This window comes from Argentina silus, assembly GCF_951799395.1.
Source record: "Argentina silus genome assembly, chromosome: 11".
Classification (NCBI taxonomy): Eukaryota; Metazoa; Chordata; class Actinopteri; order Argentiniformes; family Argentinidae; genus Argentina; species Argentina silus.
Genome location: NC_139665.1, coordinates 10,791,000 through 10,814,503, shown reverse-complemented (window position 1 = coordinate 10,814,503; position 23,504 = coordinate 10,791,000). Strand labels below are relative to the sequence as shown.

Genomic DNA, 23,504 nt, shown 5'->3' with positions numbered 1-23,504 from the left:
CCTCCTCTGAAAAACGTCCATAACAATGGAGCAGGCTAACAATAGACACGCTGGAGAAACAATGGAAAACTGAAAACTGGGAGGAAAAACTTCATCCAAACAATGCTCCGTCTTCTCTCCCAAGTCTCTTAGGAGGGTATTGATTGTGTGTCATGAGTGTTTCAGACGGATGTAAATCCATAGCAGAGATAAAGTGGGATAATGAGATGGAGGAGCGAGAGCAGATCTATTCATCAAAGCCCCTTTCCAACACACTCAGCAAATGCAGAAAAAAAAATCCTGTGGCCGCTGTTCCCAATGCTACTGTGTTTCTATTGGCCTGTTCTATTCATTACCACTTCATTAACAGATAACACTTTGGATGACAGCCCACAGAGTTTGTTTTTTTCTCTCTTTTTTTTTTAAAGAGAACGTCACGGGTCATTCTGTGCGGTGCGTTCGTGACGTTCGTGCCGGCTTGGCATTAAAACAAGCGAGCGGGAGACAAAGACAGTACGACATGTTTGTTTTGCGGTTGCGATGGCGGTGGCCTCTGGTGATGTGCTCCCCTGTGGAGCTGAGGAGACGCTTGGGGAGGAGGCGCTCAGGGCTCAAAGACAGAGGAGCTCCTCTCCTGAGACTGTGGGGGGGGGGCTGTAGGGTGGCTGATGTGTGTGTGTGTGTGTGTGTGTGTGTGTGTGTGTGTGCCTATGTGTGTGTGCGCGTGTGTGGTCAATGATGACCCATGCTTACAGCCTGAGTGCGATGACTCACGCAAGCCGCTGAAGTGGAGCGCACCTTTTTTATCAGACCAACGTCAGGAGAAATAAACCCTGAGCTATTATCCCCGCGCCTTATCCCTGCTCTCCAAAACGTCCGCGCTCTCCACTCCAACCACATGAATGGGCCTCGGATGGGGAAAGTGGGCCGGAGGGAGAAGAGAGAAGCTGCTTTTGTGTTTCTATGATCATCAAAGGCAAATTAGCCTGAGCTACAACACGGTACTTACATCATCTTATCGTTTCTAATTCTGTTAATGAGGAATTGCAATTTCAAGAGGCTCACTGAAGTGCAAAAACATTTACATGAAGACAAGAGAGCTGGGTAGGGCATAGCTGTAACAGAAGAGTAACTACGCTAAGACAGAGGCGCAGGACGATTAAAAATAAAACCCTATAGGTTTTTAATGGTCTGGAACGGAATATGTGGTGTCAATTTGTGTTCCCCTGCTGGTTCAATCCCCGATCCCTCCCTCCCTCCCTCCCTCCCTCCCTCCCTCCCGGGTTCCTCTGATTCTTTGACAGTGTATGTGCTGCCAATTAGTGTCTCCCACCTGTCGTGGCAGGTCAGTGGCGCAGACATCTGTTGGGTGTGAAATTGGCCATCTCACTTTCGACCATGAACTCGGCATGGTCCCTTTCCAGGCCTGGACTGGCCCTGACCTCTACGGTATGGCCATACACTGGGGGGGGAGGGGAGGGGGGGGAGGGGCATGGTGCAGACACTCCCTTTAGAATGGAGCCCTTCAGAAACACTGACGTCAGCAGTTGGGCTTTAACCCAGGCAGGTTGAACCATATCACTTAGCCTAGTACTCGATAATGATCCAGCCGAGCCTGCACTGTCAGTCACATTAATCTTAGGAGATTGACTCATTATCAAATCCATTGGCCCTTCTGTGCAGCAGACACAAAAAATCAATGTATACATTGGATCACATCTTTGGAACGGTGGAATGAATCATGTACGATAAGATAAGGCCACATAGTTTACATATTCAACGAACACGAATCGTCATTAATAAAATATTCCTTGATGGATTCTAAACTGTTCTTCGTGTTTATACGCTGGACAAGTTTTAAGTGAAGACCTAGGCTGGTGTGCAAGAAAGAAAGCAGCAGCTCATTACACTGACTGAGGTACTATTTTGGAGATGCATCTGGTTGGCCCCAGCTCTGAACATAAATCGTCCATGCACCGCAAAGACACTTAGGCACAATAAATGAGTAGATTCCACTTTAACAGCCCACCACTGCAACCCACGCACAGCATGACAAACAAATCTGGCCAGCACCAGCGAACACTCACATCCCATACCTAAGCAGTTGGATAGGATAGGAATGCATTAGATACTGTTTATGCGGTTGTTGACCCTTCAATTACATGTTGGTCCGCATTTAACTGAGGCACTACTTCATCTGACTACTAAACCAATTGCTTCAAAAACAAATGGCTTACATTTTTTTCAAACATGGCATCCTCACTTTTCTTTCAATCGGCATTCCAAGAGACGAAAAACTGGAAATAACTATGTAGTCTATCTTGGCTATGCTGACAGTCATTCACTCTGTTAGCGATTAGTAATCTATAATGTTTCCGCCCAGTCTGTATCATAGGGCAGCCGGGGGCTGTTGGGGGGAGGGGGTTGGGGAGGGGGGTGGGTGTAGGGGGTGGGGGGGCTGGGCGCGGCTCTCCTCTTCCCAGCCGACCTCATAAAGACCTCACATGGGTTTTCAGGTGACAGGCCCAACTCAGCACTGTAAGAACCACCACCTTACTTAGCGTCTCTCGTACAGATCAATCTGATTTCTTTACAGTCTAGTCGACAGTCATACAGATCCATCTGGATTCTCATGGGATCTAAATATAATCATGTGAGCATAAAAATCAATGATGACCCGCGCTTATCTATGGACATGAGGTCAATGACATCTAGGGCGCCTATATCATGTGAGCGTCACCGTGAATGCTGTGACGACATATTGCACAGGCGGTGAAGATCAGAATAGCTCATTCGACACGGACGGAACACAGACACAGTCATTCATAAGAGTGTGTTAACGGGAGTCCCCCCCCCCCCCCCCCACACACACACACCCCCACCCCAGTATACGGCCCTGAAGGTTACCGACTAATTAGGTGAAGCTTCAGTTTTTTTTCTAAAAGGTCAATTAAGGAGGCCTGTGGCTCATTAAAGCGTCTCTCTCCCCCCTGAGGCAGCTGTGCCTGCCAGTCTCCTGCTCCCAGGCAAGGCAGGGTCCCTCAGCTCCACCCCTCCGCACCGTCTCCCTCCCCTCTCTTCTACACACACAACCCAACGAGGAGAACACAGTACCTAGACAGGGAGGAAAACCGTCAGTCATCTATGCTGTGATTTATCAAGAGGATAGAAGGGATTGAGCTCTAATGTGGGAGCCGAGGGCGCGTTTGTTTGATAGCGACTCAGAAGGTGCAAAAAATAGACTCAAAAAGGTGCATTGAACACCGCTCCTGACTTGTAAGTGTCAGATAAGTCGTCATGTTTTAACTTGTCGGAAAAAATACGAAAATACGTCAAAAAATGAACAGGTAAAGCACTATCCAAACAGAGGTTGCCCCGAGGTGTGATGAGGCTCCATTTCATGTCAATAAGTAATGAGAATGGTGTAAAAGGTCAAGCGCGTAGCGAGCTTCCTGCCTGCCTGCCTGCCTGCCTGCCTGCCTGCCTGCCTGCCTGCCTGCCTGCCTGCCTGTCTGTCTGTCTGTCTGTCTGTCTGTCTGTCTGTCTGTCTGTCTGCCTTGCACTTTCTGGATCTCCCTTGGTCTGCTGCAGTGCGGAGCAGGGCCAAGCCCACAACTCATCATCCCCATCGTGAGGATGGAACAATTAGGGAGGAGTAAGGGATACTGTATTCTTCTGCAGTAGGATTTAGTAAAAAAACTAATCAAATCAAACCGAGAGAGAGAGAGAGAGAGAGAGAGAGAGAGAAATAATTAAGTGAGGACCAGATGAGACCTCTGTACTGCAGAGTTTTTCTGTTTAAAAAGTCTCCAATCATATAGGTTTCAATACTGGGTCACACACATGAGTGGAGGGGGGGAAGGTTAATAAAAGTTCAGAATAACTAATTGGCCCAGCCAACGCACCACGGACAGCCTCAACCAACTGTTCCACTGAAAAGATATCAAGTTCTCAGTGACCCAATCTCGGAGCTGATTTTGGAGCTGAGGATACCAGTGCTGCTGTTTCTAGCCATGCCCACAGAGGCACACTGGTCCCGCACTGCGCTGTACTATGGAGACTAGCAGGCTGTAGCACAGAGCGCACACACTCACACACACACACACACACACACACACACACACACACACACACACACCAATGTGGGTCACAGCAGTGGCCCATTTAAGGGGGGGAAAACACTGTGCTCATATCAACCCCAGTCATCAGCAGCAACAACACTACCCAAAAGCCATCGCTTCCCCAACGCCTCACCCTCATCAACTGTCTTTCTGTTTGAGGTCACAAGACGGGAGCCAGGCTGATCTCATCATCTCTCCCTCCTGCATTGTCTCTGTCTCTGTCTCCCTCCCTGTCTTTCTCTCCATATTTCTCCATCTCAACGGATTTCAAAGCGCCCAGGCTGGGAAGAGTGAAGTCAGATGGACAAAATGAAGTGTGGCGTGTTTGGGTGGGGGGGTGATGGGAGGCCCCGTTAAGGAATGAGAGGGCTGCGGAACTCATCAAAGCCCGTCCCCGACCAGTAGCCCTGCGTTAAGCTCAAGTCAGCGCTTCATTGTTGCTGTGAATGACCCCGGGGGATCGCTGCCTGCTGCACACCATACATTCCCCCGCATGTTTGCTCTGGTGAGGGTGTGGTCCAGTTTCGAGGATTACACTGAGGAATGTCCCCCCCCACCCCATCTTCTAAAAAGTGAGCAAGCTTACAGTTATGAAATTCACGTCCATGCCCATGAATTTAGGATAAACATTCCTTCACAAAATGCACGGAGCTAGACGGGCAAGTAACGCCAGATATAGGTGTTGAAGGGGTGAAAGGGGTTCAGAGGATTCTATTGGGCGCTAACTTTACAAACAGTCTAGCTACGGCATAGCTAAATATAACGTCACTGCACGTGGGAAATCGTGGAGGAGCTAAGAAAATGTCAAATGTACAGCCCAAAATACACATACCTAATCACAATTAATCGTTGTGCAATACCATTGTACAACCCCAGGATGTCATATATCAGCTAAAAATGACTAACGTTGGCCTTTAAAAAGTTCACTGAAAGATTAACTTCATCTCTAGAAAGTGATTTAGCTATAAGCCTGCAAAATTGTCCTTGTTCCCCCTGTCCTTTCTGAACTCCCTGCCATTAAGGGAGCTGCGCAGCTCAAAGACGTCGGCGTATTTCTCACTGAATCTTAATCAAGATCTTTGATAATTGGTTTAAATCCGGCCCAGGCTTCCTGCCCAACTATACACGCTGTGCGCACGGCACAGTGGGGATCCCAGAGCACTCTCGTACTCCCCTTCTCCGAAAAAAATCTCATTTGTGTTTATAGACAGTTTTCACCTTTGATAAGGATTAAGATGTTCTTACTGGGTATGGAGAACCAGGGCACGATACCTTTATGGGGCTGTATCTCTGGCAAAGGAAACACCTTAACATAAAAAACCACCTATTTCTACTCCAGCTAAACACTTCTGTTTGACAAGTCCTCCTGCGAAACATGACAGACTGGGGCACGTTCCAAATTAGGTTGTTTGTGAAAGCTCAATCATGCATGGAGGTCACCTGGAAGCTCCTCTGATTGTGCAGAGATGGGCAGGCATGACGGGAGGATTAATCCAACATCTCACATGATCAATCTTCTGACCATAGCTCTCGGGTCCGAGTTACAGGCTTTGGGGTTTGCCGTCGACGTGCCACAGACATCCCGATGATTAGTTGAGACAATTAAGTCAAAGCCAGTGGATACAAATACATCCTTGAGGGGAAGGACGTCCCCTGTCAAGAGCCTACAACAGGCAGAAAAAGTCACAGTGGACATACGGCCAGTAACAGACGGTACTCCCAGGGTTGGAATAGGGAAAACAACGACAGCAGGCTATTCAGTCACAGGCACTGTGACATCATCACATGACTCTGCTAATTGCATCTTTTTCCAGACAGATATGCTCTGTCCTCCCCTAACCCATCCCTCCACCCCCAACACTGTCATGGTTCCCTAGGTATCATGATGACAGTCCTCCTACTGTTGTCAAGTCTGTTCCAAACATACACAAGTTGAGGCCCGGAATGGCTGTAAGTCACTGCTTTGCCTATCATACTGTAATTACTCTGAGGAAAGGCAAACGTAGCATAGAACCTCAAACCCTCAGGAGGGAACAGCAGGGCTACAGGACACACAATTCTCTAGACATTATGGAAATGCTGAGAGCAGCAAGACCAAGCCGAAAGGCCTTGGAAAAAAGTAACAAACGAGGCTGTGACAGAACTCATTTTTCTTGTGCTCATCTAATGCAAAGCACACAAACGGAAAATGCAAAGGCTGCCATTTTCATATGCCTCTGCAGGTCAATCCACCAGTGTTTATGTAGGCTTTGCCATTGGCCCCCTGCTCTGGTGCCCATCCCCCGCCCTGTGGGCCCTCTGGTCTGGTGACTGCTGTGCCTCTGGGGACCTGGGGAGGAGGCTGAAAGGCCTGGCTGTTCTCGGCCTGGGACTGCCTCGCGCTGCAACTGCCTTGCCTCTCTGAGGTTAGGGCTTTTCAATGGCCTCTCAGATCTCCCTCCCTGTCACGGCCACGCGCCACACTGCACTCATGGCGAGATAACCGTGTCATGGATGGGAGGGTGAGGACACATGCAGGCGCTCCGGGTATAATGGGGTTGATAATCGTACCAGAATCACACGGAATGTCTGATAGGGAAAAGAGAGGCCTTGGGTAACAAGGAAGGAGCATCTGTAGTTCTATGTTGTCCCAACAAAGAGCTCTTACGCTTGCCTGGTGGTGATGTTTGAATCTGGCTCCTAGAAGATCCCTCTGAGGGACAGGTCAGCAGAGCAGGGTTCCCTAGATAGACTAATCCCTAAATAACACACAAGACCCCTGGTCTTGGTGTTGCTCTGTTCGTATCTAACGCAGTGGCACTATTCACATACCTCTGCCTGTTCTGATCTTAAGGGACTTCATCTCAGTGACATTTAAGTGGATGCCCTTTAATAACTCTTCCCGTTCAAAATCAACATTCTCAACAGACAGCGAAATAGTAAGGTGCAGCGAACGAATGTCAGGTCTTTCCTTACATGGCGCGATTACAAATCGATCTCAATTGGAGTCAGCTGTTAACCCATTAAGCCGTCATGGGACTTGACAGGCTCGGGCAGCCGCAACAGACCGCCAGTCAATGGCTGAACGCTCTGCAATCACTCGCAAGGCTTACGAATAACTAGAGGTTGCCAAGAAAACAGCTGATAGCACCATAAATACAGCTCATTTGCAACAGCATGTTGCCCAAATCACATACTAGAGCTGCCAAGATTAATGTCGTGCATACGGTGGGTTTTGCTCCACAAAGTCATGTAATGATGAGTTAAAGGGACGCTGTATCAAGGAGGCAGAGTGCCAAGGAGAAGGACATTTCAGATGGCGCTCACAATTTGCTAATTCAATGTTGATATCAATTGTATGGAAATATATATATATATTCTATGTAAATAGAAAGCATGTAGTGTCATATATCCATCAGAACTCATGCTCTAATAGGGGCAGAGACTGACACCAGAAGATAAGACTACTCGATATGAGTTTCCTGTATTGATATCATATACCGATCCTAACCCGCTCATAGGTGTGTAACTCTATCCCTTGCCTTTGACCGAAAGCATGACCTTGGGACACTGCCAGACACACTGAATACCCCTCTATGGTTGTTTTACCTTTAAAAATGCTGCAATAGCTCACGCTCACATTCACGTATGATTACTGTTTTGCAAGATACCTGCTCTAGTTTCTCTGTTCATTTATCATTGTCACTGCTATGTTTTTTCTTTTTTTCCCAGGCTGTCTACAAATAATGGTGCACTCCTCACTGCAGTCATTTGCTATATCAGGTTATGTTAGGCGACCTAGTTTAAATTGGATAGTTTTGAAAGTCAGATACCGAAATCATGTTACATTTTCGGGAAAAACAATTACACCTAATTCACTACCCTATTTGCGACTCTTTGGAGGCAGAGACATTGAGGAATCACTGTAATGCAGATGAGGGTAAAATAGGCTAAGTGTGGATTACATACGTTGTGACGGTTTCAAGGTTGGTTTCAACCAGAATAACTTCTAACTCCATGACCACAATGTCTAAAAACAATGTGTACAGTGCCGAACAACAAAAAAATCACAATGCTAGATCACTTTCAACAACAAATCATATACAGTAGTGTATAATATAGTATATTGTATATTGTAGTATATTGGCAAATCTTGATGGCATGATACTCTTCAGTCCTCCGCTACCACGTCAACTGCTTGCAGACTGTAAGTTGGTTGAAAAGAACAAACAACGTCACCTGACTCAACATGCTCTTGTTGTTGTTGTTGTTTTATGTGGAACAGCTGACATGCTCCAGAAATAGAACCACTGGACACCTCTAGCCAATCCAATGTTGGTCAGTCATATAAATGACGGACGTGGAATGGTAAAGTTAGGAGACAAACTTCCAACTGGTGGCAGGGATCATGACAGGAGCCCTCTTTGACCTTTCAAGTCTATAAGTCAACCACATCTGACATCACATGACTCTAGCATGGAGAACACACACTTGGAGAACACACACTTGGAGAACACACACTTGGAGAACACACACACATTCTAATTTGAGCACCGCTAATATGTCTACCAGCTGAACCACAACACACATACTCAGATGTGAGATGTTTATAATGCCAGGTGTGTAGTTGCTGACCATTATTTGCCTAGCTGAAGGTAGACCAACGTGACAGAGCGTGCACTGCACACAATGGTCTAGGAACCCACCTTTCCTCACTCTCATTAACTCCCATGTTAGCGATCCATATTCAAGCCGGCTTCTGAGCGGGCGCATTGATTGGTTCTGACGTACTTTGTATTTGCATTTGGGCGAGGCATCTCGTTGCCTTGCTCCTTTTGTTGGAGCGAAATGTGATGGGACGGTTCTTTAAACACATATCTCATGGTTCGTTTAATTAAAAAAGATAAATGATAGAGGGGGGGTACACCAACCAGTGTAAAGCACCGCCCCTTCATTATCGACTCACCATGCCAACAACATCAAAGGGCCTCCCTAGACTCTGAAGTCAGGTACGGAGTACTACAGACATAGAGTCACGCTTTAGCTAGGCTAGACCATTATACCATGTAGGTACCTACTTATTTGGTGATAGCATGGTAGTTGTGTAGGCCTAGTTTGTGTTGTTACACAAGCGCTATAACAGTCCTTATTCCCCTTGTGTAGTAATACAAACTGAACTGCTATGCAGTCACAAATGACTAACTTACAATGTTATTAATAGAGTACTTACAGAGTTACCACAGGTATAAGGGCAACATGATGTAAAGTAACATTTATCAAATTGAAACTTTGTAGAATGATTGTAGAATGTAGAATGATCTACAATCTGATTGATAAATACAAGCCAACTTCACTGGCACGAGGCATGTTTTTTTTTTTTTCTAAGAACAAAATGTTCTTCAGTCTTTGTTAATGTACAGGATTTTCCCGCATCATCTGGGGATACCACACGAGCACTTAGAATAACTATTTCCCTTTAGGTTTGCCCCATGGCACTCCAAAGTGGAAAAGCTCCAATCATACAGCAGTCGCTATGGTTGGCCTTCCTTACCTTTAGCGAATCAAAGCAGGCAATCACTCTTCCGTTTTCCACCTGGCAGCTTTTAGGCGGGTGCGCAAATTTGCATTCCTCATCACTACGTGAACAAGTTCCCCTCTGAAACTGCCGGCACACTTCCAGGGTCAGCCATTTTGTGTCTCGTATCGAAGCAATGTTTAAAGCCATATCAAAGCTGGGTGAATAAGAGGCTAGCCACTTGTTTTAGGACAGGCGATCCACTGAGGGCTCTTCGGTGCGTCTTAAAAAAGAAACAACTAAAAGTGAAGGAACAGCTAAAAATGATTCGTTTCGGTCAGTGGATGTCGTTCGCCCTTGTGGACTTCAAAGTACAGTTTTTGGACTGGCAACCTGCGCCCCCCCCCCTTGTGGCCAGTCGCAGCGTGGGAGATTGCTGCTATCAGAGAAGCTGTCAATCAGAGAAACGTCGCTCATCAATCAGTTAGTCCCAGGTGCAGACCACTGACAGGGCAAAAGAGGCATGCTCAGAGGCAAGCTGGACTGACAGACTATCCCAGTGTCCCCAAAATGTCCTTTCCTTGACAGGGGTGATGGTGGTGGTGGTGGTGGTGGTGGGAGAAGGAGTGGGGGAAGGGAATTGAAACTGGCGCTATTTCAAGGCGATGGCACTGCTTGGATAATGGAATAAAAGTGTGCAGCCGGTGGGTTGGTAGTGACTAAACTTCTCTGAGTGTGTCAGCCAGCCCTCTGTGCTCTGGCAGAGCGGCCACTCTCCACCCCCCCCACTCCTGCAATTGAATCTTTCTGCTTGGGTTTCTCTCCCGCCAGAGCCTGGTTAAGATGAGATGGAGGGCAGGGGTGTTGGCGGTCAAGCGATCTTCTGTCACAGCTGCGGAGGGACAGCTTCAACCTCAAGCAGGGATTCTGTCTGACAAGGCACTTTCTGTAGATGATCTGTAAAAGACAGAGAGAGAGAGAGGTTATTTTCAGAGAGAGTTCAACTGCCTGAGGCATTAACGCAATCGTCTCCATTTCCTATTTTAGACTAAAACATGATTGCAAGGAACAATATCATTTCATCAAATCCTGCTTCTAGAAATCAAATTAAATGTTCAAATAGAGATATCGTTATTGTGCCTTATTAATAGGAATTGGGCAGAGATCTCCAAATGTGAATCAAGCAATATTAACAGTATTTATTCCATTTCATGGCCTATTATATCCTGATCTAAATATCACCTCTTAGTTACTAGTGCTTCAGATGGCTTAGCCAAAATGAAGACTGTTCTCTGAGTAAGTCAAACACTGAGAAAGGGTATAGGCTAATGTCATCAGCTACTAGGAGCATATAACTGTTGAAAATACAAGACTGCTGTCGCCCGCATCTGTGATTTACTGTGGTTTTACCCACTCTATTGAGCTGGGCTGTGTGTGTGGGTGTGTGTGTGTGCGTGTGTGTGTGTGTGTGTGTGTGTGCACGTGTGTTTGTGCACGTGTGTTTGTGTGCGTGCGCATGTGTCGTGTGAGCGTGTGAGCATCTGCATTCGCGCATGTGCTTGCGCGTGTGTGTGTGTTTAGCGGCAGTCGTGGATGATGTCACGGAAAAAAGGTGGTTACGCCGTTATTCAGCAAGCACTTGGTTTAAGTCCCTGATCATTGCGCTCTGCCATTGTGGAGGTGAGTGCAGCCCTCCAGCGTGTTGAATACAAATGGGAGAATGGCAACGACCCCTGTGCAATGAGACAGCAGAGTGCAGTAAGCCAGAGCAGGATAAAGCCCCAGGGTCCACCCACCCTGTCGAGTAATGCACGGCGGGACCGAAAGCCAATAGAAAACGCGTAGCGCAGCAGTATTCCGGGCAGTCTTCCAAACAGGCAGAGAGGGACTGAGACAGATGCATGTGCCAGACACGATTACAACACTGCCTGGTGCCCAAAGCGCTTCAACCCTGCACCACACAACCCCGCACCACACAACCCCCCCCCCCCCCCCCCCCCATTCAAATGAGATGCTGGATCATTGACGGCCGGTCAGTGGATTTCGATTCATAGAGAGAATATGGTGTCTCGCCTCATATATCCGGTCCAGGCACTGGTCTGTGTCAGGCTGCGTCAAGGGGGGGGGGAGAAGGGACTATTGCGAGAGCCAGAATACAGCGACGGAGCCTTCAGCCTCCCTTTTGAATGCATTACAAGCGACTACTGCGCAGGAAGCCTTTTTCTCTTGGAAACATCTGGAAATATTTTCCTTGTGCTAACTGGGAGAGACGGAAAGGAGAGCTGGGTTGGGGGGGGGTGGGGGGTGGGGGGGGGCGGCCAACGGACAAGGAAGGGTTGTAAAAAAATCTGCAGCTGCTGTTTAAGATTACCCTTCACTCTTCAATCAGACACATCCCTTCACTTAAAGGCAGGAGGCCAACAACAAGACCACAATCAACAACACCAGCAGACAGTGACTCAACGTTACAAGCACGATGCTGTACATGATCAGATACCGTCCACATGTGTGTGTGAATCCTATTCAATGTACATGGCAGGGCAGGGCAGGGAGTTTCTACAGTGCTCATGAAAACAGGTCGAGACTTGTAGTCAAAGCCACTCAGCTCATGTACATGAGAACAGCTGTCTTTGGACACCTGACTTAACACACAGTACTGTATTGTCATTGGCAATTCAGGTCTGTTTCACTCGCAAACATTTAGGCTAGTCTATACACAAAGATTCAAAGTCATAACACTGTCATGTCATCTAAGAAACTGTCCCATTTTACTGCTGCATATTCAGTAGAGATGTCTTGCCCGCCCCATTCTCTGGCACTGAGTCTTCTCTCAAAGGCAGGATTTAATTTCACAGTATCTCCCAGGGGAGAGTCAACCGCTGTGAAAGAATCAGGTAAGAATCATATCAGATGTGACCTTTTACAATTAATCCCTTTTTATTTTTAGAATCCATGAAGAAGAAAAAAAACCATGTTCTAATTTATTCAGTGTGTAAGATGGGAAAGCATGCTATTCCAACAAAATGACTTGGCCTAGAATTGATCTGACTGGTTGCTACAACCAAACCGAATCGGATACATAAACACAGAGTTGCGGTTAAACTAAATCACATGAACTGTCTTAATGGTTAGGCTATTGTGCAGAACATTGAAATTCTAACCAGAAGTAGTTGCGGTGGGGTTAATGTACTGTTCAGACATGTGTCAAACTGCATTCCTCCACCAGTTATATTTCTGTTTCTAACTGATTCACATATCATTTTTCTTTCTAAAAACATTACATAGCTGAATCATCAAGTGAATTGCCAACCATCCACAATTCCCACAAACCAACGTGTGTCTTCCTGTTGGGATAATTGTCTGGAAAAGGTAAGTAGGCAGACAACCTCAAATGCACCCTAATGCTTTAATGAGATGGAATTTGAGTTTGCAAAATGATTCAAAACAAAATGCAGAGCACATTCCCGAGTGTTATGGGCCCTCATCTGGGTGACGGGGATAAGGAAAACAGACAGGCATTTCTGATCTCATGTTACCAGTGAATGATGATGACTTACCTTCCTTCTCAGTAAGGAAAACAAAAAAAAAGAGAGGAAAGAAAAAAAATAAAAAAATAAAAAATAAAGATTGACAACAGCCTGGAAAACGGATTACTTCATCACACGAGAGCTAGCACAGCCTAGCTTTAGCCTAGCCTCCAGGAGAGAATGCAGATGAGGAGGGACAGATGGTGCGCAGGTACCGGACTGTAGGACTGTAGGAAGGGCCATGCGACACCCTTGCTGTGACCTGCAGAGATTAGTCCTCTACGCCCCCGCCCCTATCCCTGCAGTGATTGGTGCTTCCAGGACAGGGTGGGGATATGCGCAGGGCTGAAAGCTGAAGCTTGGCATTCCACAGACACAAAAACACCTGACTGCAAAAAATGGATCCCACCAGGAGGTCCAACTGACCACTCATGACCACACACACACACACACACACACACACACACACACACACACACACACACACACACACACACACACGACTGTCATGGGGTCCTCATGAAAATACACCCCCGAAAAAAACTAAAAAGCTGACAGCCTTGGGTAACTGTACCGAATCTCCATGCCAGTAAATGCCAGTAAAAAGCAACGTTTCATGGATTATATTTACAGTACCATACAGTACCATCCTCGACCAGGATGGCCATCACTGGACAGGGAGGGGGGGACTCAAAAGCATGAGAGAGACCCTATGGATTATGACTAAAGCCAGCTGGCAAGGCATTATCTTGGTCAGGTCATCTGCTAATTTGAATGCCAGCAGGCAGGGTCTGCTCTAGTGAAAGTCATTAGCTTGACCTCTGAATACCACGTATGCATCCTATTAGCACTGTCTCTGTCTGTTTGTATTGAGTCAGCCGGAGAGACAAATGACTTGTTCCCATTTTAGAGAATCTTATTAAAGCACCAGCCAGGTGTTACTATACACTGAAATCTGCATAAACACAAGTGGTTGAACAGCAGGTATAAGATCCAAGCAAATGAATCCCTGCTCTGTTGAATTTATTACCATTCAGAGATTGTAAACCGCCATATATTTGCATACAAGAGGAACAAAAGTAGGCCACATGTTCAATTGCAATATAGGGTATATCTTTCCCATTTCAGGTTGGTATTAGAAGTACAGAAGTAATAGTGTAGCAATAGGCCTATTGTTAGTCAGAATATCTTCTTACTATATGTCCTAAATGGCGTTGTAAACAAAAACTTTATAGCTTCAAAACATGGTTCAAACTATCATTTTGATCTCATGGATGGTCAGTCCTTGCATCCATAACCCATAACTCTATGAAATTGAGTGGTGACATTTCTCCAGCCCGTCCCACGGCTGTTTACTAAATAAAAAAAGTGGCAGGGAGACCGCTTTGTTGTTGTTTGTCGTCCCAGATTGCCCTTTTAAGTTCACAAACAAATTAAATTACACTGATGTTCTTCACTGGCTTCAGCTCAAAGCAAAAAGGACATTTTAAATCAATTTACTGCAAGTCTCAACAATCGTCATCGCAATGCAGATAGTGGCTCTCATTATTTCATTCAAAATACAATGGGAGTTATTCTGTCCATGAAAATGGTTTTGGCGTAGGCCTATAAGCTACAGCTACTGGAGCTCAAAGTTATCAAACGTCATTAGCATAAGGAGAAGTGAGTGAGAGGGGTTTGCTGAGGTTAGTGGACTAAGCAGGGCTCCGGAAGAGAGGCAATGCAGATAACAGTCAGCAGAAATGTGTGCCTCATATCATAATAGCCTTAACTAAAACACGGGTCACCCTATTTGGTCATGGGCTAGCATAGCCATAGTATGTCGAACCAATCACTTGCCCTGATTACCTACAGCTCAATAGCAGAGGCTAGCCAATGAGAGGTTTGGCTTACATTGGCTTGACATTATACCTCTCATGCTTATGCCTTTCAGGACTGGTGTAGGCGTATCATTCCTGTAACTACGTGAGCATCCACATCCACACTAAATATCCACTCAAACGTTTTTCGGGAGAAAATATCGTGAGACGACAGTAGAAGTCCTTTTAGTAGAGTCACCTGAACTTGAATGTCAAACTTCAACTTACTATTTGAAAATATGTGTGGGCCTTTTAAATGTAGCATCATGAGGAAAAGATTTTGATTCCTCTTAAAGGCAGACTGAGCAGTATGACATCATCCATAGCATAATTAAGTAAAGCTTTTATTAAGTAAAACAATATCCTACACTGGAAAAAACAACAGAACCTTTTGGCCATGTCATGTACACTCCCAAGAATATGAAAAGTGAATCCAGTACGTCTGTAATGACAGTATGACAGTCATACTGTATGTCTCACTAACAACATGAGGCCAAAGCTTCCTTTTCCACTCTTCACAGCACAAGAGTACTCAAGTTAAAGACGATGTCGACAGTTAACGTTTAAAACGTCTAAAAAAGAAGTCATAAAAAGCACCAAATGTTTTAACCAGCGTGGCTAATTACCTTTGCGTGTCAGCAAACCACTTGCCTGGGAATCGATTGAGGAAGCTGCTCTGCCTCACCGGTCCAAGTTAATAAAGAGCCCGTTGCTTCTCTGTGACGTTCAAATTCTTCTTTTTTTTTTTTTTTTTTTTTAACAGGAAGGGCTGAACCAGTCTTCCTTCAGAAGACGCCCACTTCCCCTTTGCCCGACTGACAACTGTTTGACACCAGCCTGGCCTTTTCCTGCCGCCGCTTTTGGCCTGGCTGGACCAGTGTAAATCCTGACAGCCAGCTCCTATGAGGTCCAGCACCGCAGACCGGTGGATACAGAGCTTACTGTCAAACAACCTCAGAGATTATAAAAGATGCGGGACCTCATTAAAATTGTGTGTGTTGAATTCCTGGCTAATTAGGGAGCCGGACATCGGCTCTTGTGTGTCTCCACCTCCAGAGAAAAAGAGAAAGATCTCACAAGCCTTTTTTTTTTTTTTTTTTAACATGACCAACATATAGGCTATTGCCATAAAAGGAAAGTTTGAAACAGCCTACAGAGCAGCCAGTGACTGGATGGATAACATGCCAGGCAACAATCTCTCTTCCTCTGTGTAGAAAATAAATATGTGCTTAAAAGCTCAAGGGACATGAAGTCTAACAATTCTATTATAATATATTATGGCAGGAGGGGGGGGGGATGACAGAGCCACGCTGTGTGGTTCTTTCCCAGATTTATGCAGTCAAAAGAGCACAACAATTCCAAATACAGTACAAGCGCAAGGAACTGCAGCAGAGCCGAAACCCACAAGGGCAGTTGCTTGTTTTACTGTACCGGCAAGCTACCCCTCATTAACGCTCTCCTCTCTCTCCCTTTCCCTCTCTCTCGCTCTCTTTTTCTCACACACACACACTAACATTCTCTCTCTCCTCCCTCCCCGCCTAGGATGGTATGCACCACACTGCAGCAAACTCCTTTTAAAAAAAAAAAAAAAAGAAAAAAAAAAAAAAAGAAACACACACACACACACACACACACACTTAAAAAAAAAAAAAAAAATAAAAAAAAAAAAGATTCCAGAGAGTCGGTCTTCCCACCTTGTTTGAGTCCTGTGGCTCTGTTGTGCTTCTCACTCAGCCCCGGCGTACGTAGAGGGAGCGGTGCTCAGAGTCCTCCCGCTTCGGCGTCTGGAGCTAATGACCATGTGAACTATTGTCATTCCCCGTGAGCTGCTGAGTACTGCAGCCGGAGGCCCATGCCGAGACAGGGAATTTCTCTCAGCCACAGAGCAGGCAGGAAGCAGAGGAGTGTCTGCTCAACTATCTGGCTGAAACACTTCCAGCCATCCCCCTCAGCCAGCCCCTTCCTGCCCACTCGCCTCCAGCAAGAGCCGCCCCTCAGAGCTCTGGCCAATGGGGAAACAGATCTCTGATCAAAGCCTTTACTGTTGGCTGGCAGTGGACTGACTGGCAGGCAGAACTCGGAACTCCAAATAACAGCCACTGAATGCTGATGTTAAAGGTATTTCCCCAATTTCATGCCCAGCTCAAATGTAACATGTCAATCCTCTTTTTGCCATTCAATGAAATAAAAGCATGCTGTAGAACATCTAGGCTATCTAACAAGCAAGAAAACAACCCACCCTGTTATGCTTCAACGAAGCAAACAATCACCGAGATGAGCATAAGGGAGCTGAATTCCTGGGGGGATAACCTACACCATTATTCATCATTAAAGGGGTGTTGTAAACTCATTATTAGGAATTTAGCCTAAACATAAACTAGTCATTTCACAATAACAGCCCATTACTTATTTCTTTCTTTTGCATTAATATTATCAAGTGCTCGGCAGCATCGTGTGAGGTAGTTAGAGCTTGTGTTGAATTCTTCGAAGTAGGCTGAGTACCACAAAGTACCAGTGGTTACCACATAATTACCTAGTAACTACTCTACCAGCGGAACAGTACCGTACAATAAAAAAGCTACAAGTCATGCTTAATAGCCTGGTTTTGAAGTGAATCATAAGCTCTCCTCGCCTGCTCTATAACAGAACAATTAACACCATCCCCCCCCCCAGGAAAAAGAACACCGTCTCTCCTCTCCTCTCCTCCCCACCCTGGTGACGGCAGCCCATTTGGCATCACGTGAGACATTGAGCGGCACAGAACTGATGAGTCAGAGCCTCAGCTTCACGATTTTTCGATCCAAATGCAATACAACAGCTGTATTCTCTCTCTCTCTCTCTCTCTCTCCCCCACTTTCCCTCTCCCTCTCTTTATCTGTCCCTCCGCTTTCAGCTCCCACTCCCATACAAGGACTGCAAATTATGTGGCAGTCTGAGTGCTTCATCAACAACATCAATGAGGCTAGACATGCTTTTTCGCCGTCCGCTGCCAGATAAACCTGATAACCCTTGAGGCTAAGTTTAACAATAAAGCCAAGGCTAATGCTCTAACAAGGAAGCGATGGATCTTTTCAAACCAGGGAACAGCCACATGTTCCCTCAGTCGCCGTCAACTACACAAGGTGTAGCCTTGTAGTCTAACTTAGCAGCTGACGCTAAAAAAGATGTTGCTCTCACCAACATGAATCACATGTTCAATGTGTGTCCGAACTTACAGGTTGTAGAGAAATCACATCGTGCTCTACTGTCATCTCAATGGTTAAAGAGGGGGGATGGGACATATATAGAGAGTGACATAATAGGACTATGTCATTAGCTGGAAGTGCTGTGTAAGATGCAAACCAGTGTCCCGTTACAGCTGTGCTTCACAGCTACTCTCGGGCTTTGGACATTAGGTCCTGTAAGAAATTAAGCTCCTACAAGAAAACAAAACTATTAGCTTACATATAAAATACCGAAGCTCTAGACGTAAACTACTGTGGTCATGGTCCCATATTTCAAATCAATATCCTCTTTCATTCACCCCGAAACACTGAAGCTCAAGCTTAAACAAGACACATTTGTCTTTTCTCTTCAAAAGAGGAGTCTCTCTTTTTTTTTTTTCACGGGCAACCTTAACAACCTCAACATCATGTGAACATTACAGGCATAACTTTGAGAGCACCTGACACGTCCGTAACATCCTAATGATGCCGATGATAAAAATACCTTTATCCAACAGGAAAACAAACAAAGGCCTTCCAGACAAAAATGCTGTGCTACTTCCTTCCCTGTACTTCCTTATCCCTGTCCTGGTTGACCCTGAGGGGCAGTCAAGTGTTATTACTGTAGGCTATGAACACCCAATTTATAGTAAGCTAGGCCTTGTCACTTTCAAATATAGTCAACCTAAGTAATTAGGCCTAACAACCAAGAGAGACATTATTTTGGGGGATAAAACATAGGTCTTACATGTTGGTCTGAAATGATGACTCACTGTGAATAGACAACTAGAACCACATGACCACACCCTGCATTTTCTAGACTAAACGGTGCACTTGTTTATGTGGCACATTCTCTCGATTCCAAAGCATTTAGAAAAGAAACTGACAGTAAACAGAAAAGCATCATGGGTTGCTTGCCTTCCTGTTTTTGTCAGCAAGTAGCCTAAACATCAAGATACAGAGTTGTGTTTCACTTCGAAGCCCTCGGAGGAGACCTCTCTGCCGACTGAACGCTGCTTATAGTACATGATTGAGAAAAATCTGATAAGACTAATCAGAAAAAGTGAATAAAAGTAGGCCTGCTGCCTAACAACACCATCTTGTTTAGTCCAGGCAGTGTTCATAGCTTCAAGTCTCAATCAGTGGGTTTCCATGGCTACAACGAAGGACAAAAAAGATCTACTATATGTCCTCCCTGAATATCATCAATGGTTTGTTTGCATATCATTTTCTGGAGAGCTCTTTGTGTGGAACACAGAATAAACGACTCCTTAAGCTTAACCATTACAACATAGACAGCTGGTTCGAACACCCTTTGGACCATTCTCCAGGACACAAAACAATATGTTATAAGGTTTGCAAGAGGTTAAAAACAATCGGGGATTGTTTTGGTCTAAAGTCAACATGTGTGCAAGACTGTGCTTACCTAGGATTATGGCCATGCCTGAGTTAGGGACAGAGCATTGATGCAGTGCAGCAATGAGTAGTTACAATGCTTGTTACACTGTACTTACTGCATATACTAAATAATTACAGTAGCATGATAGCAGTGTGTGTGTGTTAGAATTCAGGATACAAATCTTTACATGATTTAACCTCGATTTTATTAGTCTACGGTTGCTCATTCTGCGACAGTGATTGACACCTGCTTTGAAACGGCTCATCCTGACCACACTTAGAGGACAGTATGCGACATTCGCTGATGTGGCCATGGGATGGGCAGGGAATATATAGTTATGGCTGTGGCTGTGTAGTTTAGTTACCCCTCGTTCCGGTTCAGGTCTACCCTCCACCTACTGCCAACTTAGGGTACAGCCATCCGGCATCCTGATGATGACAGCATGCCACCTTGGCTTGACAGCAGCCAACGAACATGCATTGCTCGTTCGAGCAACTGATCATATGTTATTTCAAACTCTCGAGTCGTAGCTATATTACTAAGGGGGTATCACTATCGTAGCGATTGTTGGCTGGGGCTGATGTAGCTGGCTGCTGCCATTACTGACTCAACCAACCCCAAATCTGAACAGTCACTTCGCTGCTCCAGCAGGTTTTAAAAAAACAAAAAACCTGTGCGTCTATAGCGAATAACACAACAGGATAGAGACAATCAGCTAGCGCTACTTACCTGATCATCTCATAACCTGCCTCACCACCCAGCTACTTCTGACAGTCGTACTGTACTGTTGTACTTCAATCACAGTCGAGAGGTGGATGGTCCTTGGAGCAGTTAAAACAAGATTCCCAGAAAAGCTAAAAGAGTACCAAGTAGCTAAGACTTGTTGCTGAATGCAGACATTCTCGTCGGATAAAAAAAATGCGATCTTCGGCCAAAAATAACTTTTTTCTTACAACTCACTAGCTAGCTAGCTGTCGTACTTTACAGTAAAGGCTAGCAAACAGAAACAGCAACAAGCGTTTTTGACAGCTCGGGCGACAGGGTGGTAGCGAGAACGCAGTAGAGGTGGTTAAGTGTAAGATACAAACATTTGCATCACAAATATCCCCTCTAACATTAGCTGTTTTGGGTTAGACTGACAAATTCAACGTGAAATAAAATGTTTTGTTCTGTAAGGCTCACCTTACACGTTGAAAGAAGTTACATTTAAATGAATATGGAACTACCACCCTACCAACAGTGGCACTTGGTATGGTCCACATGAATGTCAGCGACACTGGGGAAGGGCAAGGGTCTGCTTGTTGCCTGGGAAACAACAGTGAATCTATCGGTACAAAAGATGTAGCAAGCCGCAGATTTCAGGGAGTCCTGCTGCCACTGTTGTATTATCTTTGGTTCGGGTGATGAATTTAAGAAGTAGCATTTAACATCTTGTATCTTACGTGATTAAGATGAGTCCAATTAGTTAAGAGAGATACTGTGGCTAGCTATGCACTTCTTGATCTCTCCGTTTGTTTTCTTCTTTAGAAATGTCTCTTTTTTTTTCACGATTTTTTCGAGTTGGTTAACTTTTGGATATCTACGTGGTGTAATACACAACAATGACAAACCTACTGTTAACAATTCACCCCAAACATGTCTTGAACAAGTGGACTGACCATCCTTGAGTAGTGATTAATCATCATAATTGTAAAACACATAAATAATACATTGAAGTTCAATAAATCATTATTGGCAACTTTTTTCATGAAACATTTTATAAATAGGCAACAATGAAACATTGTCTGACAAAATATAGATACTGATAGATTTAGATTTTGGCTCCATGGTTGGTGGTCCAGCCACGAATAAGTCAGCATTTTCATATAGGCCTATTCTGCAGAGAAAGCACATCCATTGCATTTTTAAGCCTAATTGCTAATGTCTGGATTTAGCCTAGGCCCAAGCATTCATCTGCCACACAATGAGTCCTGTTCTCACCAAGGAGCACAAGTCAGTGAGGAGCATGTCAAAAATATTCCTGGAATGAGCTGGACACGAATTTGGATCCGCTGACTACTGCCTACAGCTGCGCCATGTAGTGCCTACTGAGTGCATGAACAATGAGAATATCGCCAACATGCTCTGTGTTCAAGGCCATCCAGCCAAGTGGAATGTTACTGAATGCACTGCATGAAGCAGCAGATCAGGAGTGTACATTGACTCATTGGAAGGATGGTGAAAGCAATACATTATCCAAACTTTCACACAGCATAGCTCTTTTTTCAAGGGTTCTCACTGAAAAAAAAAAGAGAAAAGAATAGATTCCTCTGTCAAGGTCTTTCTTCTGTGTTACAATGTATGATTGTGGTGCCCATGAAACAGTGAGTATGTTCAAGGCTTTGATATGAATACAACATTCCAAACTGCAGCAAATTCTGGGGGTTAGAACACATGTCATGGCACCGAGGAAAGTTTAAAATAATGTCTCTTTCTGTGCAATATAGTCACCAGAGTGAAACTCCTTTGCTTTCAGGCCTCATCACCACTTTGCAGGAGATCAAAATAAATTGTACTTTTCAAAATTCTCAATGATGTGTTCTTGCCCGTTTATCCATGATGAATCAGAGATACGTGGCTATTTTGTTACCAAGCCTGCTAGACGATAAGAAGGCACCACATTCCTAATCCCAGTTCAGTCAGAAAAGAGGGCTCCTTGTGTGACAGTTTATTGTTGGTATTTTCGGAGTAAACAGGTCTGATTAGCTCCCTACTTTAGCTATCCAAGCATACAGAGAAAAACATGCTCTTAGCAGTCCGCATATTGTACATGACAATGAGACCATCTCAGACCTCAGAACAAAAATCTGTAATTCACACTCATACAGCCTACTGGCATTACGACTGCTAATGGCCCCTGGTGTGAGCATTGATTACTTTGTCTTATGATGACTGTTGGATAGATGATTCACTTACTTAAACAAATGTATTGTTGTAAGTCGCTTTGGATAAAGGCGTCTGCTAAATGCCATTAATGTAATGTAAATGTACAGTACCTTCGTCAGATTGGTAGAATCATGGAGCATGTTTCTTGTTATTGTATTGCTCACAGTAAATGCTAACAGGTATACTTGGATTAGATGGGTAGTTGGTTTGCACATTGAACTCTCATTTACATAGAGATCCTATCACATGTAACTGAGTCACAAGTTAGAAGTATCATTTGCAAAAAAGACTGTCAGGGTAGTGTGTCCCATAGCCTGCAGTGGAGAACATATTTTGTTGTGCTGGATTCTCCACTGGCATCCCGAAATGAGATTCATGTGCCTTAGCTTAAGTTGAATGTTAAGAGCCATAGAATCACAATTAGCTCACAATGTTATCTTACAAAGACAACAGTCCTTTAACCCAAAGAATGGCCTCACCACTTAAACTCATCTCACCACTAACTCAATCACAATGCACTTAGAAGTTCAGTTTAAAAACAGTACATTGGCATGCCTGCATCCCCAGTCGAGTAACAATAAGAGGTGGGATTGTCACATATATATATATAGGCTGATTAGAAGGAAAAAAACACTTTCATTCCAATCATAATTTGGAAAAACAATTCAATCGTCTTTGAATTGCATGATAAAATTTCAGGTTTGAATCCATTTTCAAGTCTTGTATTGTACGTTTAGAGTACCAAAGACCTTTATGAGCAAATCAAAACCAGTCCATCTTGACTTTCCTTTTTCGTTCAATTGTTAGAGTTGCTAATGTTTTGACCAGAATGTGGTTTTCACCAAAGTGAAATCCTCAGTGGTTTTACTATATATATATGCCTCCATCAAGCTTATCCCCATGGGTCTACATATCGATCTCACTGCAGAGGAGGCATATGTAAAAATGCTGTTGCAGTCTTTAGCTTCGTAGTTTCTGCAAACACCCCCCACACACC

At 44.8% G+C, this 23,504-nt stretch overlaps 1 protein-coding gene across 8 annotated transcripts in view; it reads right to left on the bottom strand.

Annotated features, from left to right (window-relative positions):
- LOC310812253 (muscleblind-like protein 2a) overlaps positions 1-20,546 on the bottom strand; it is a 45,953-nt gene extending 25,407 nt beyond the window's left edge. For 6 of the 8 annotated variants that reach the window (XM_083680709.1, XM_083680714.1, XM_083680713.1 and 3 more), the window contains exons 1-2: positions 16,675-16,876; positions 9,631-10,551 (exon numbers count right to left, since the gene is read on the bottom strand). In XM_083680709.1, coding sequence (XP_083536835.1) covers positions 9,631-9,804 — 174 coding nt within the window. In that variant the 5' untranslated portion in view covers positions 9,805-10,551; positions 16,675-16,876. Of the gene's footprint in view, positions 1-9,630; positions 10,552-15,606; positions 16,381-16,674; positions 16,877-20,311 lie in introns of those variants that run through there. The other 2 variants (XM_083680710.1, XM_083680711.1) reach the window with 2 other exon arrangements.
- Between the last annotated feature and the right edge of the window lie 2,958 nt (positions 20,547-23,504).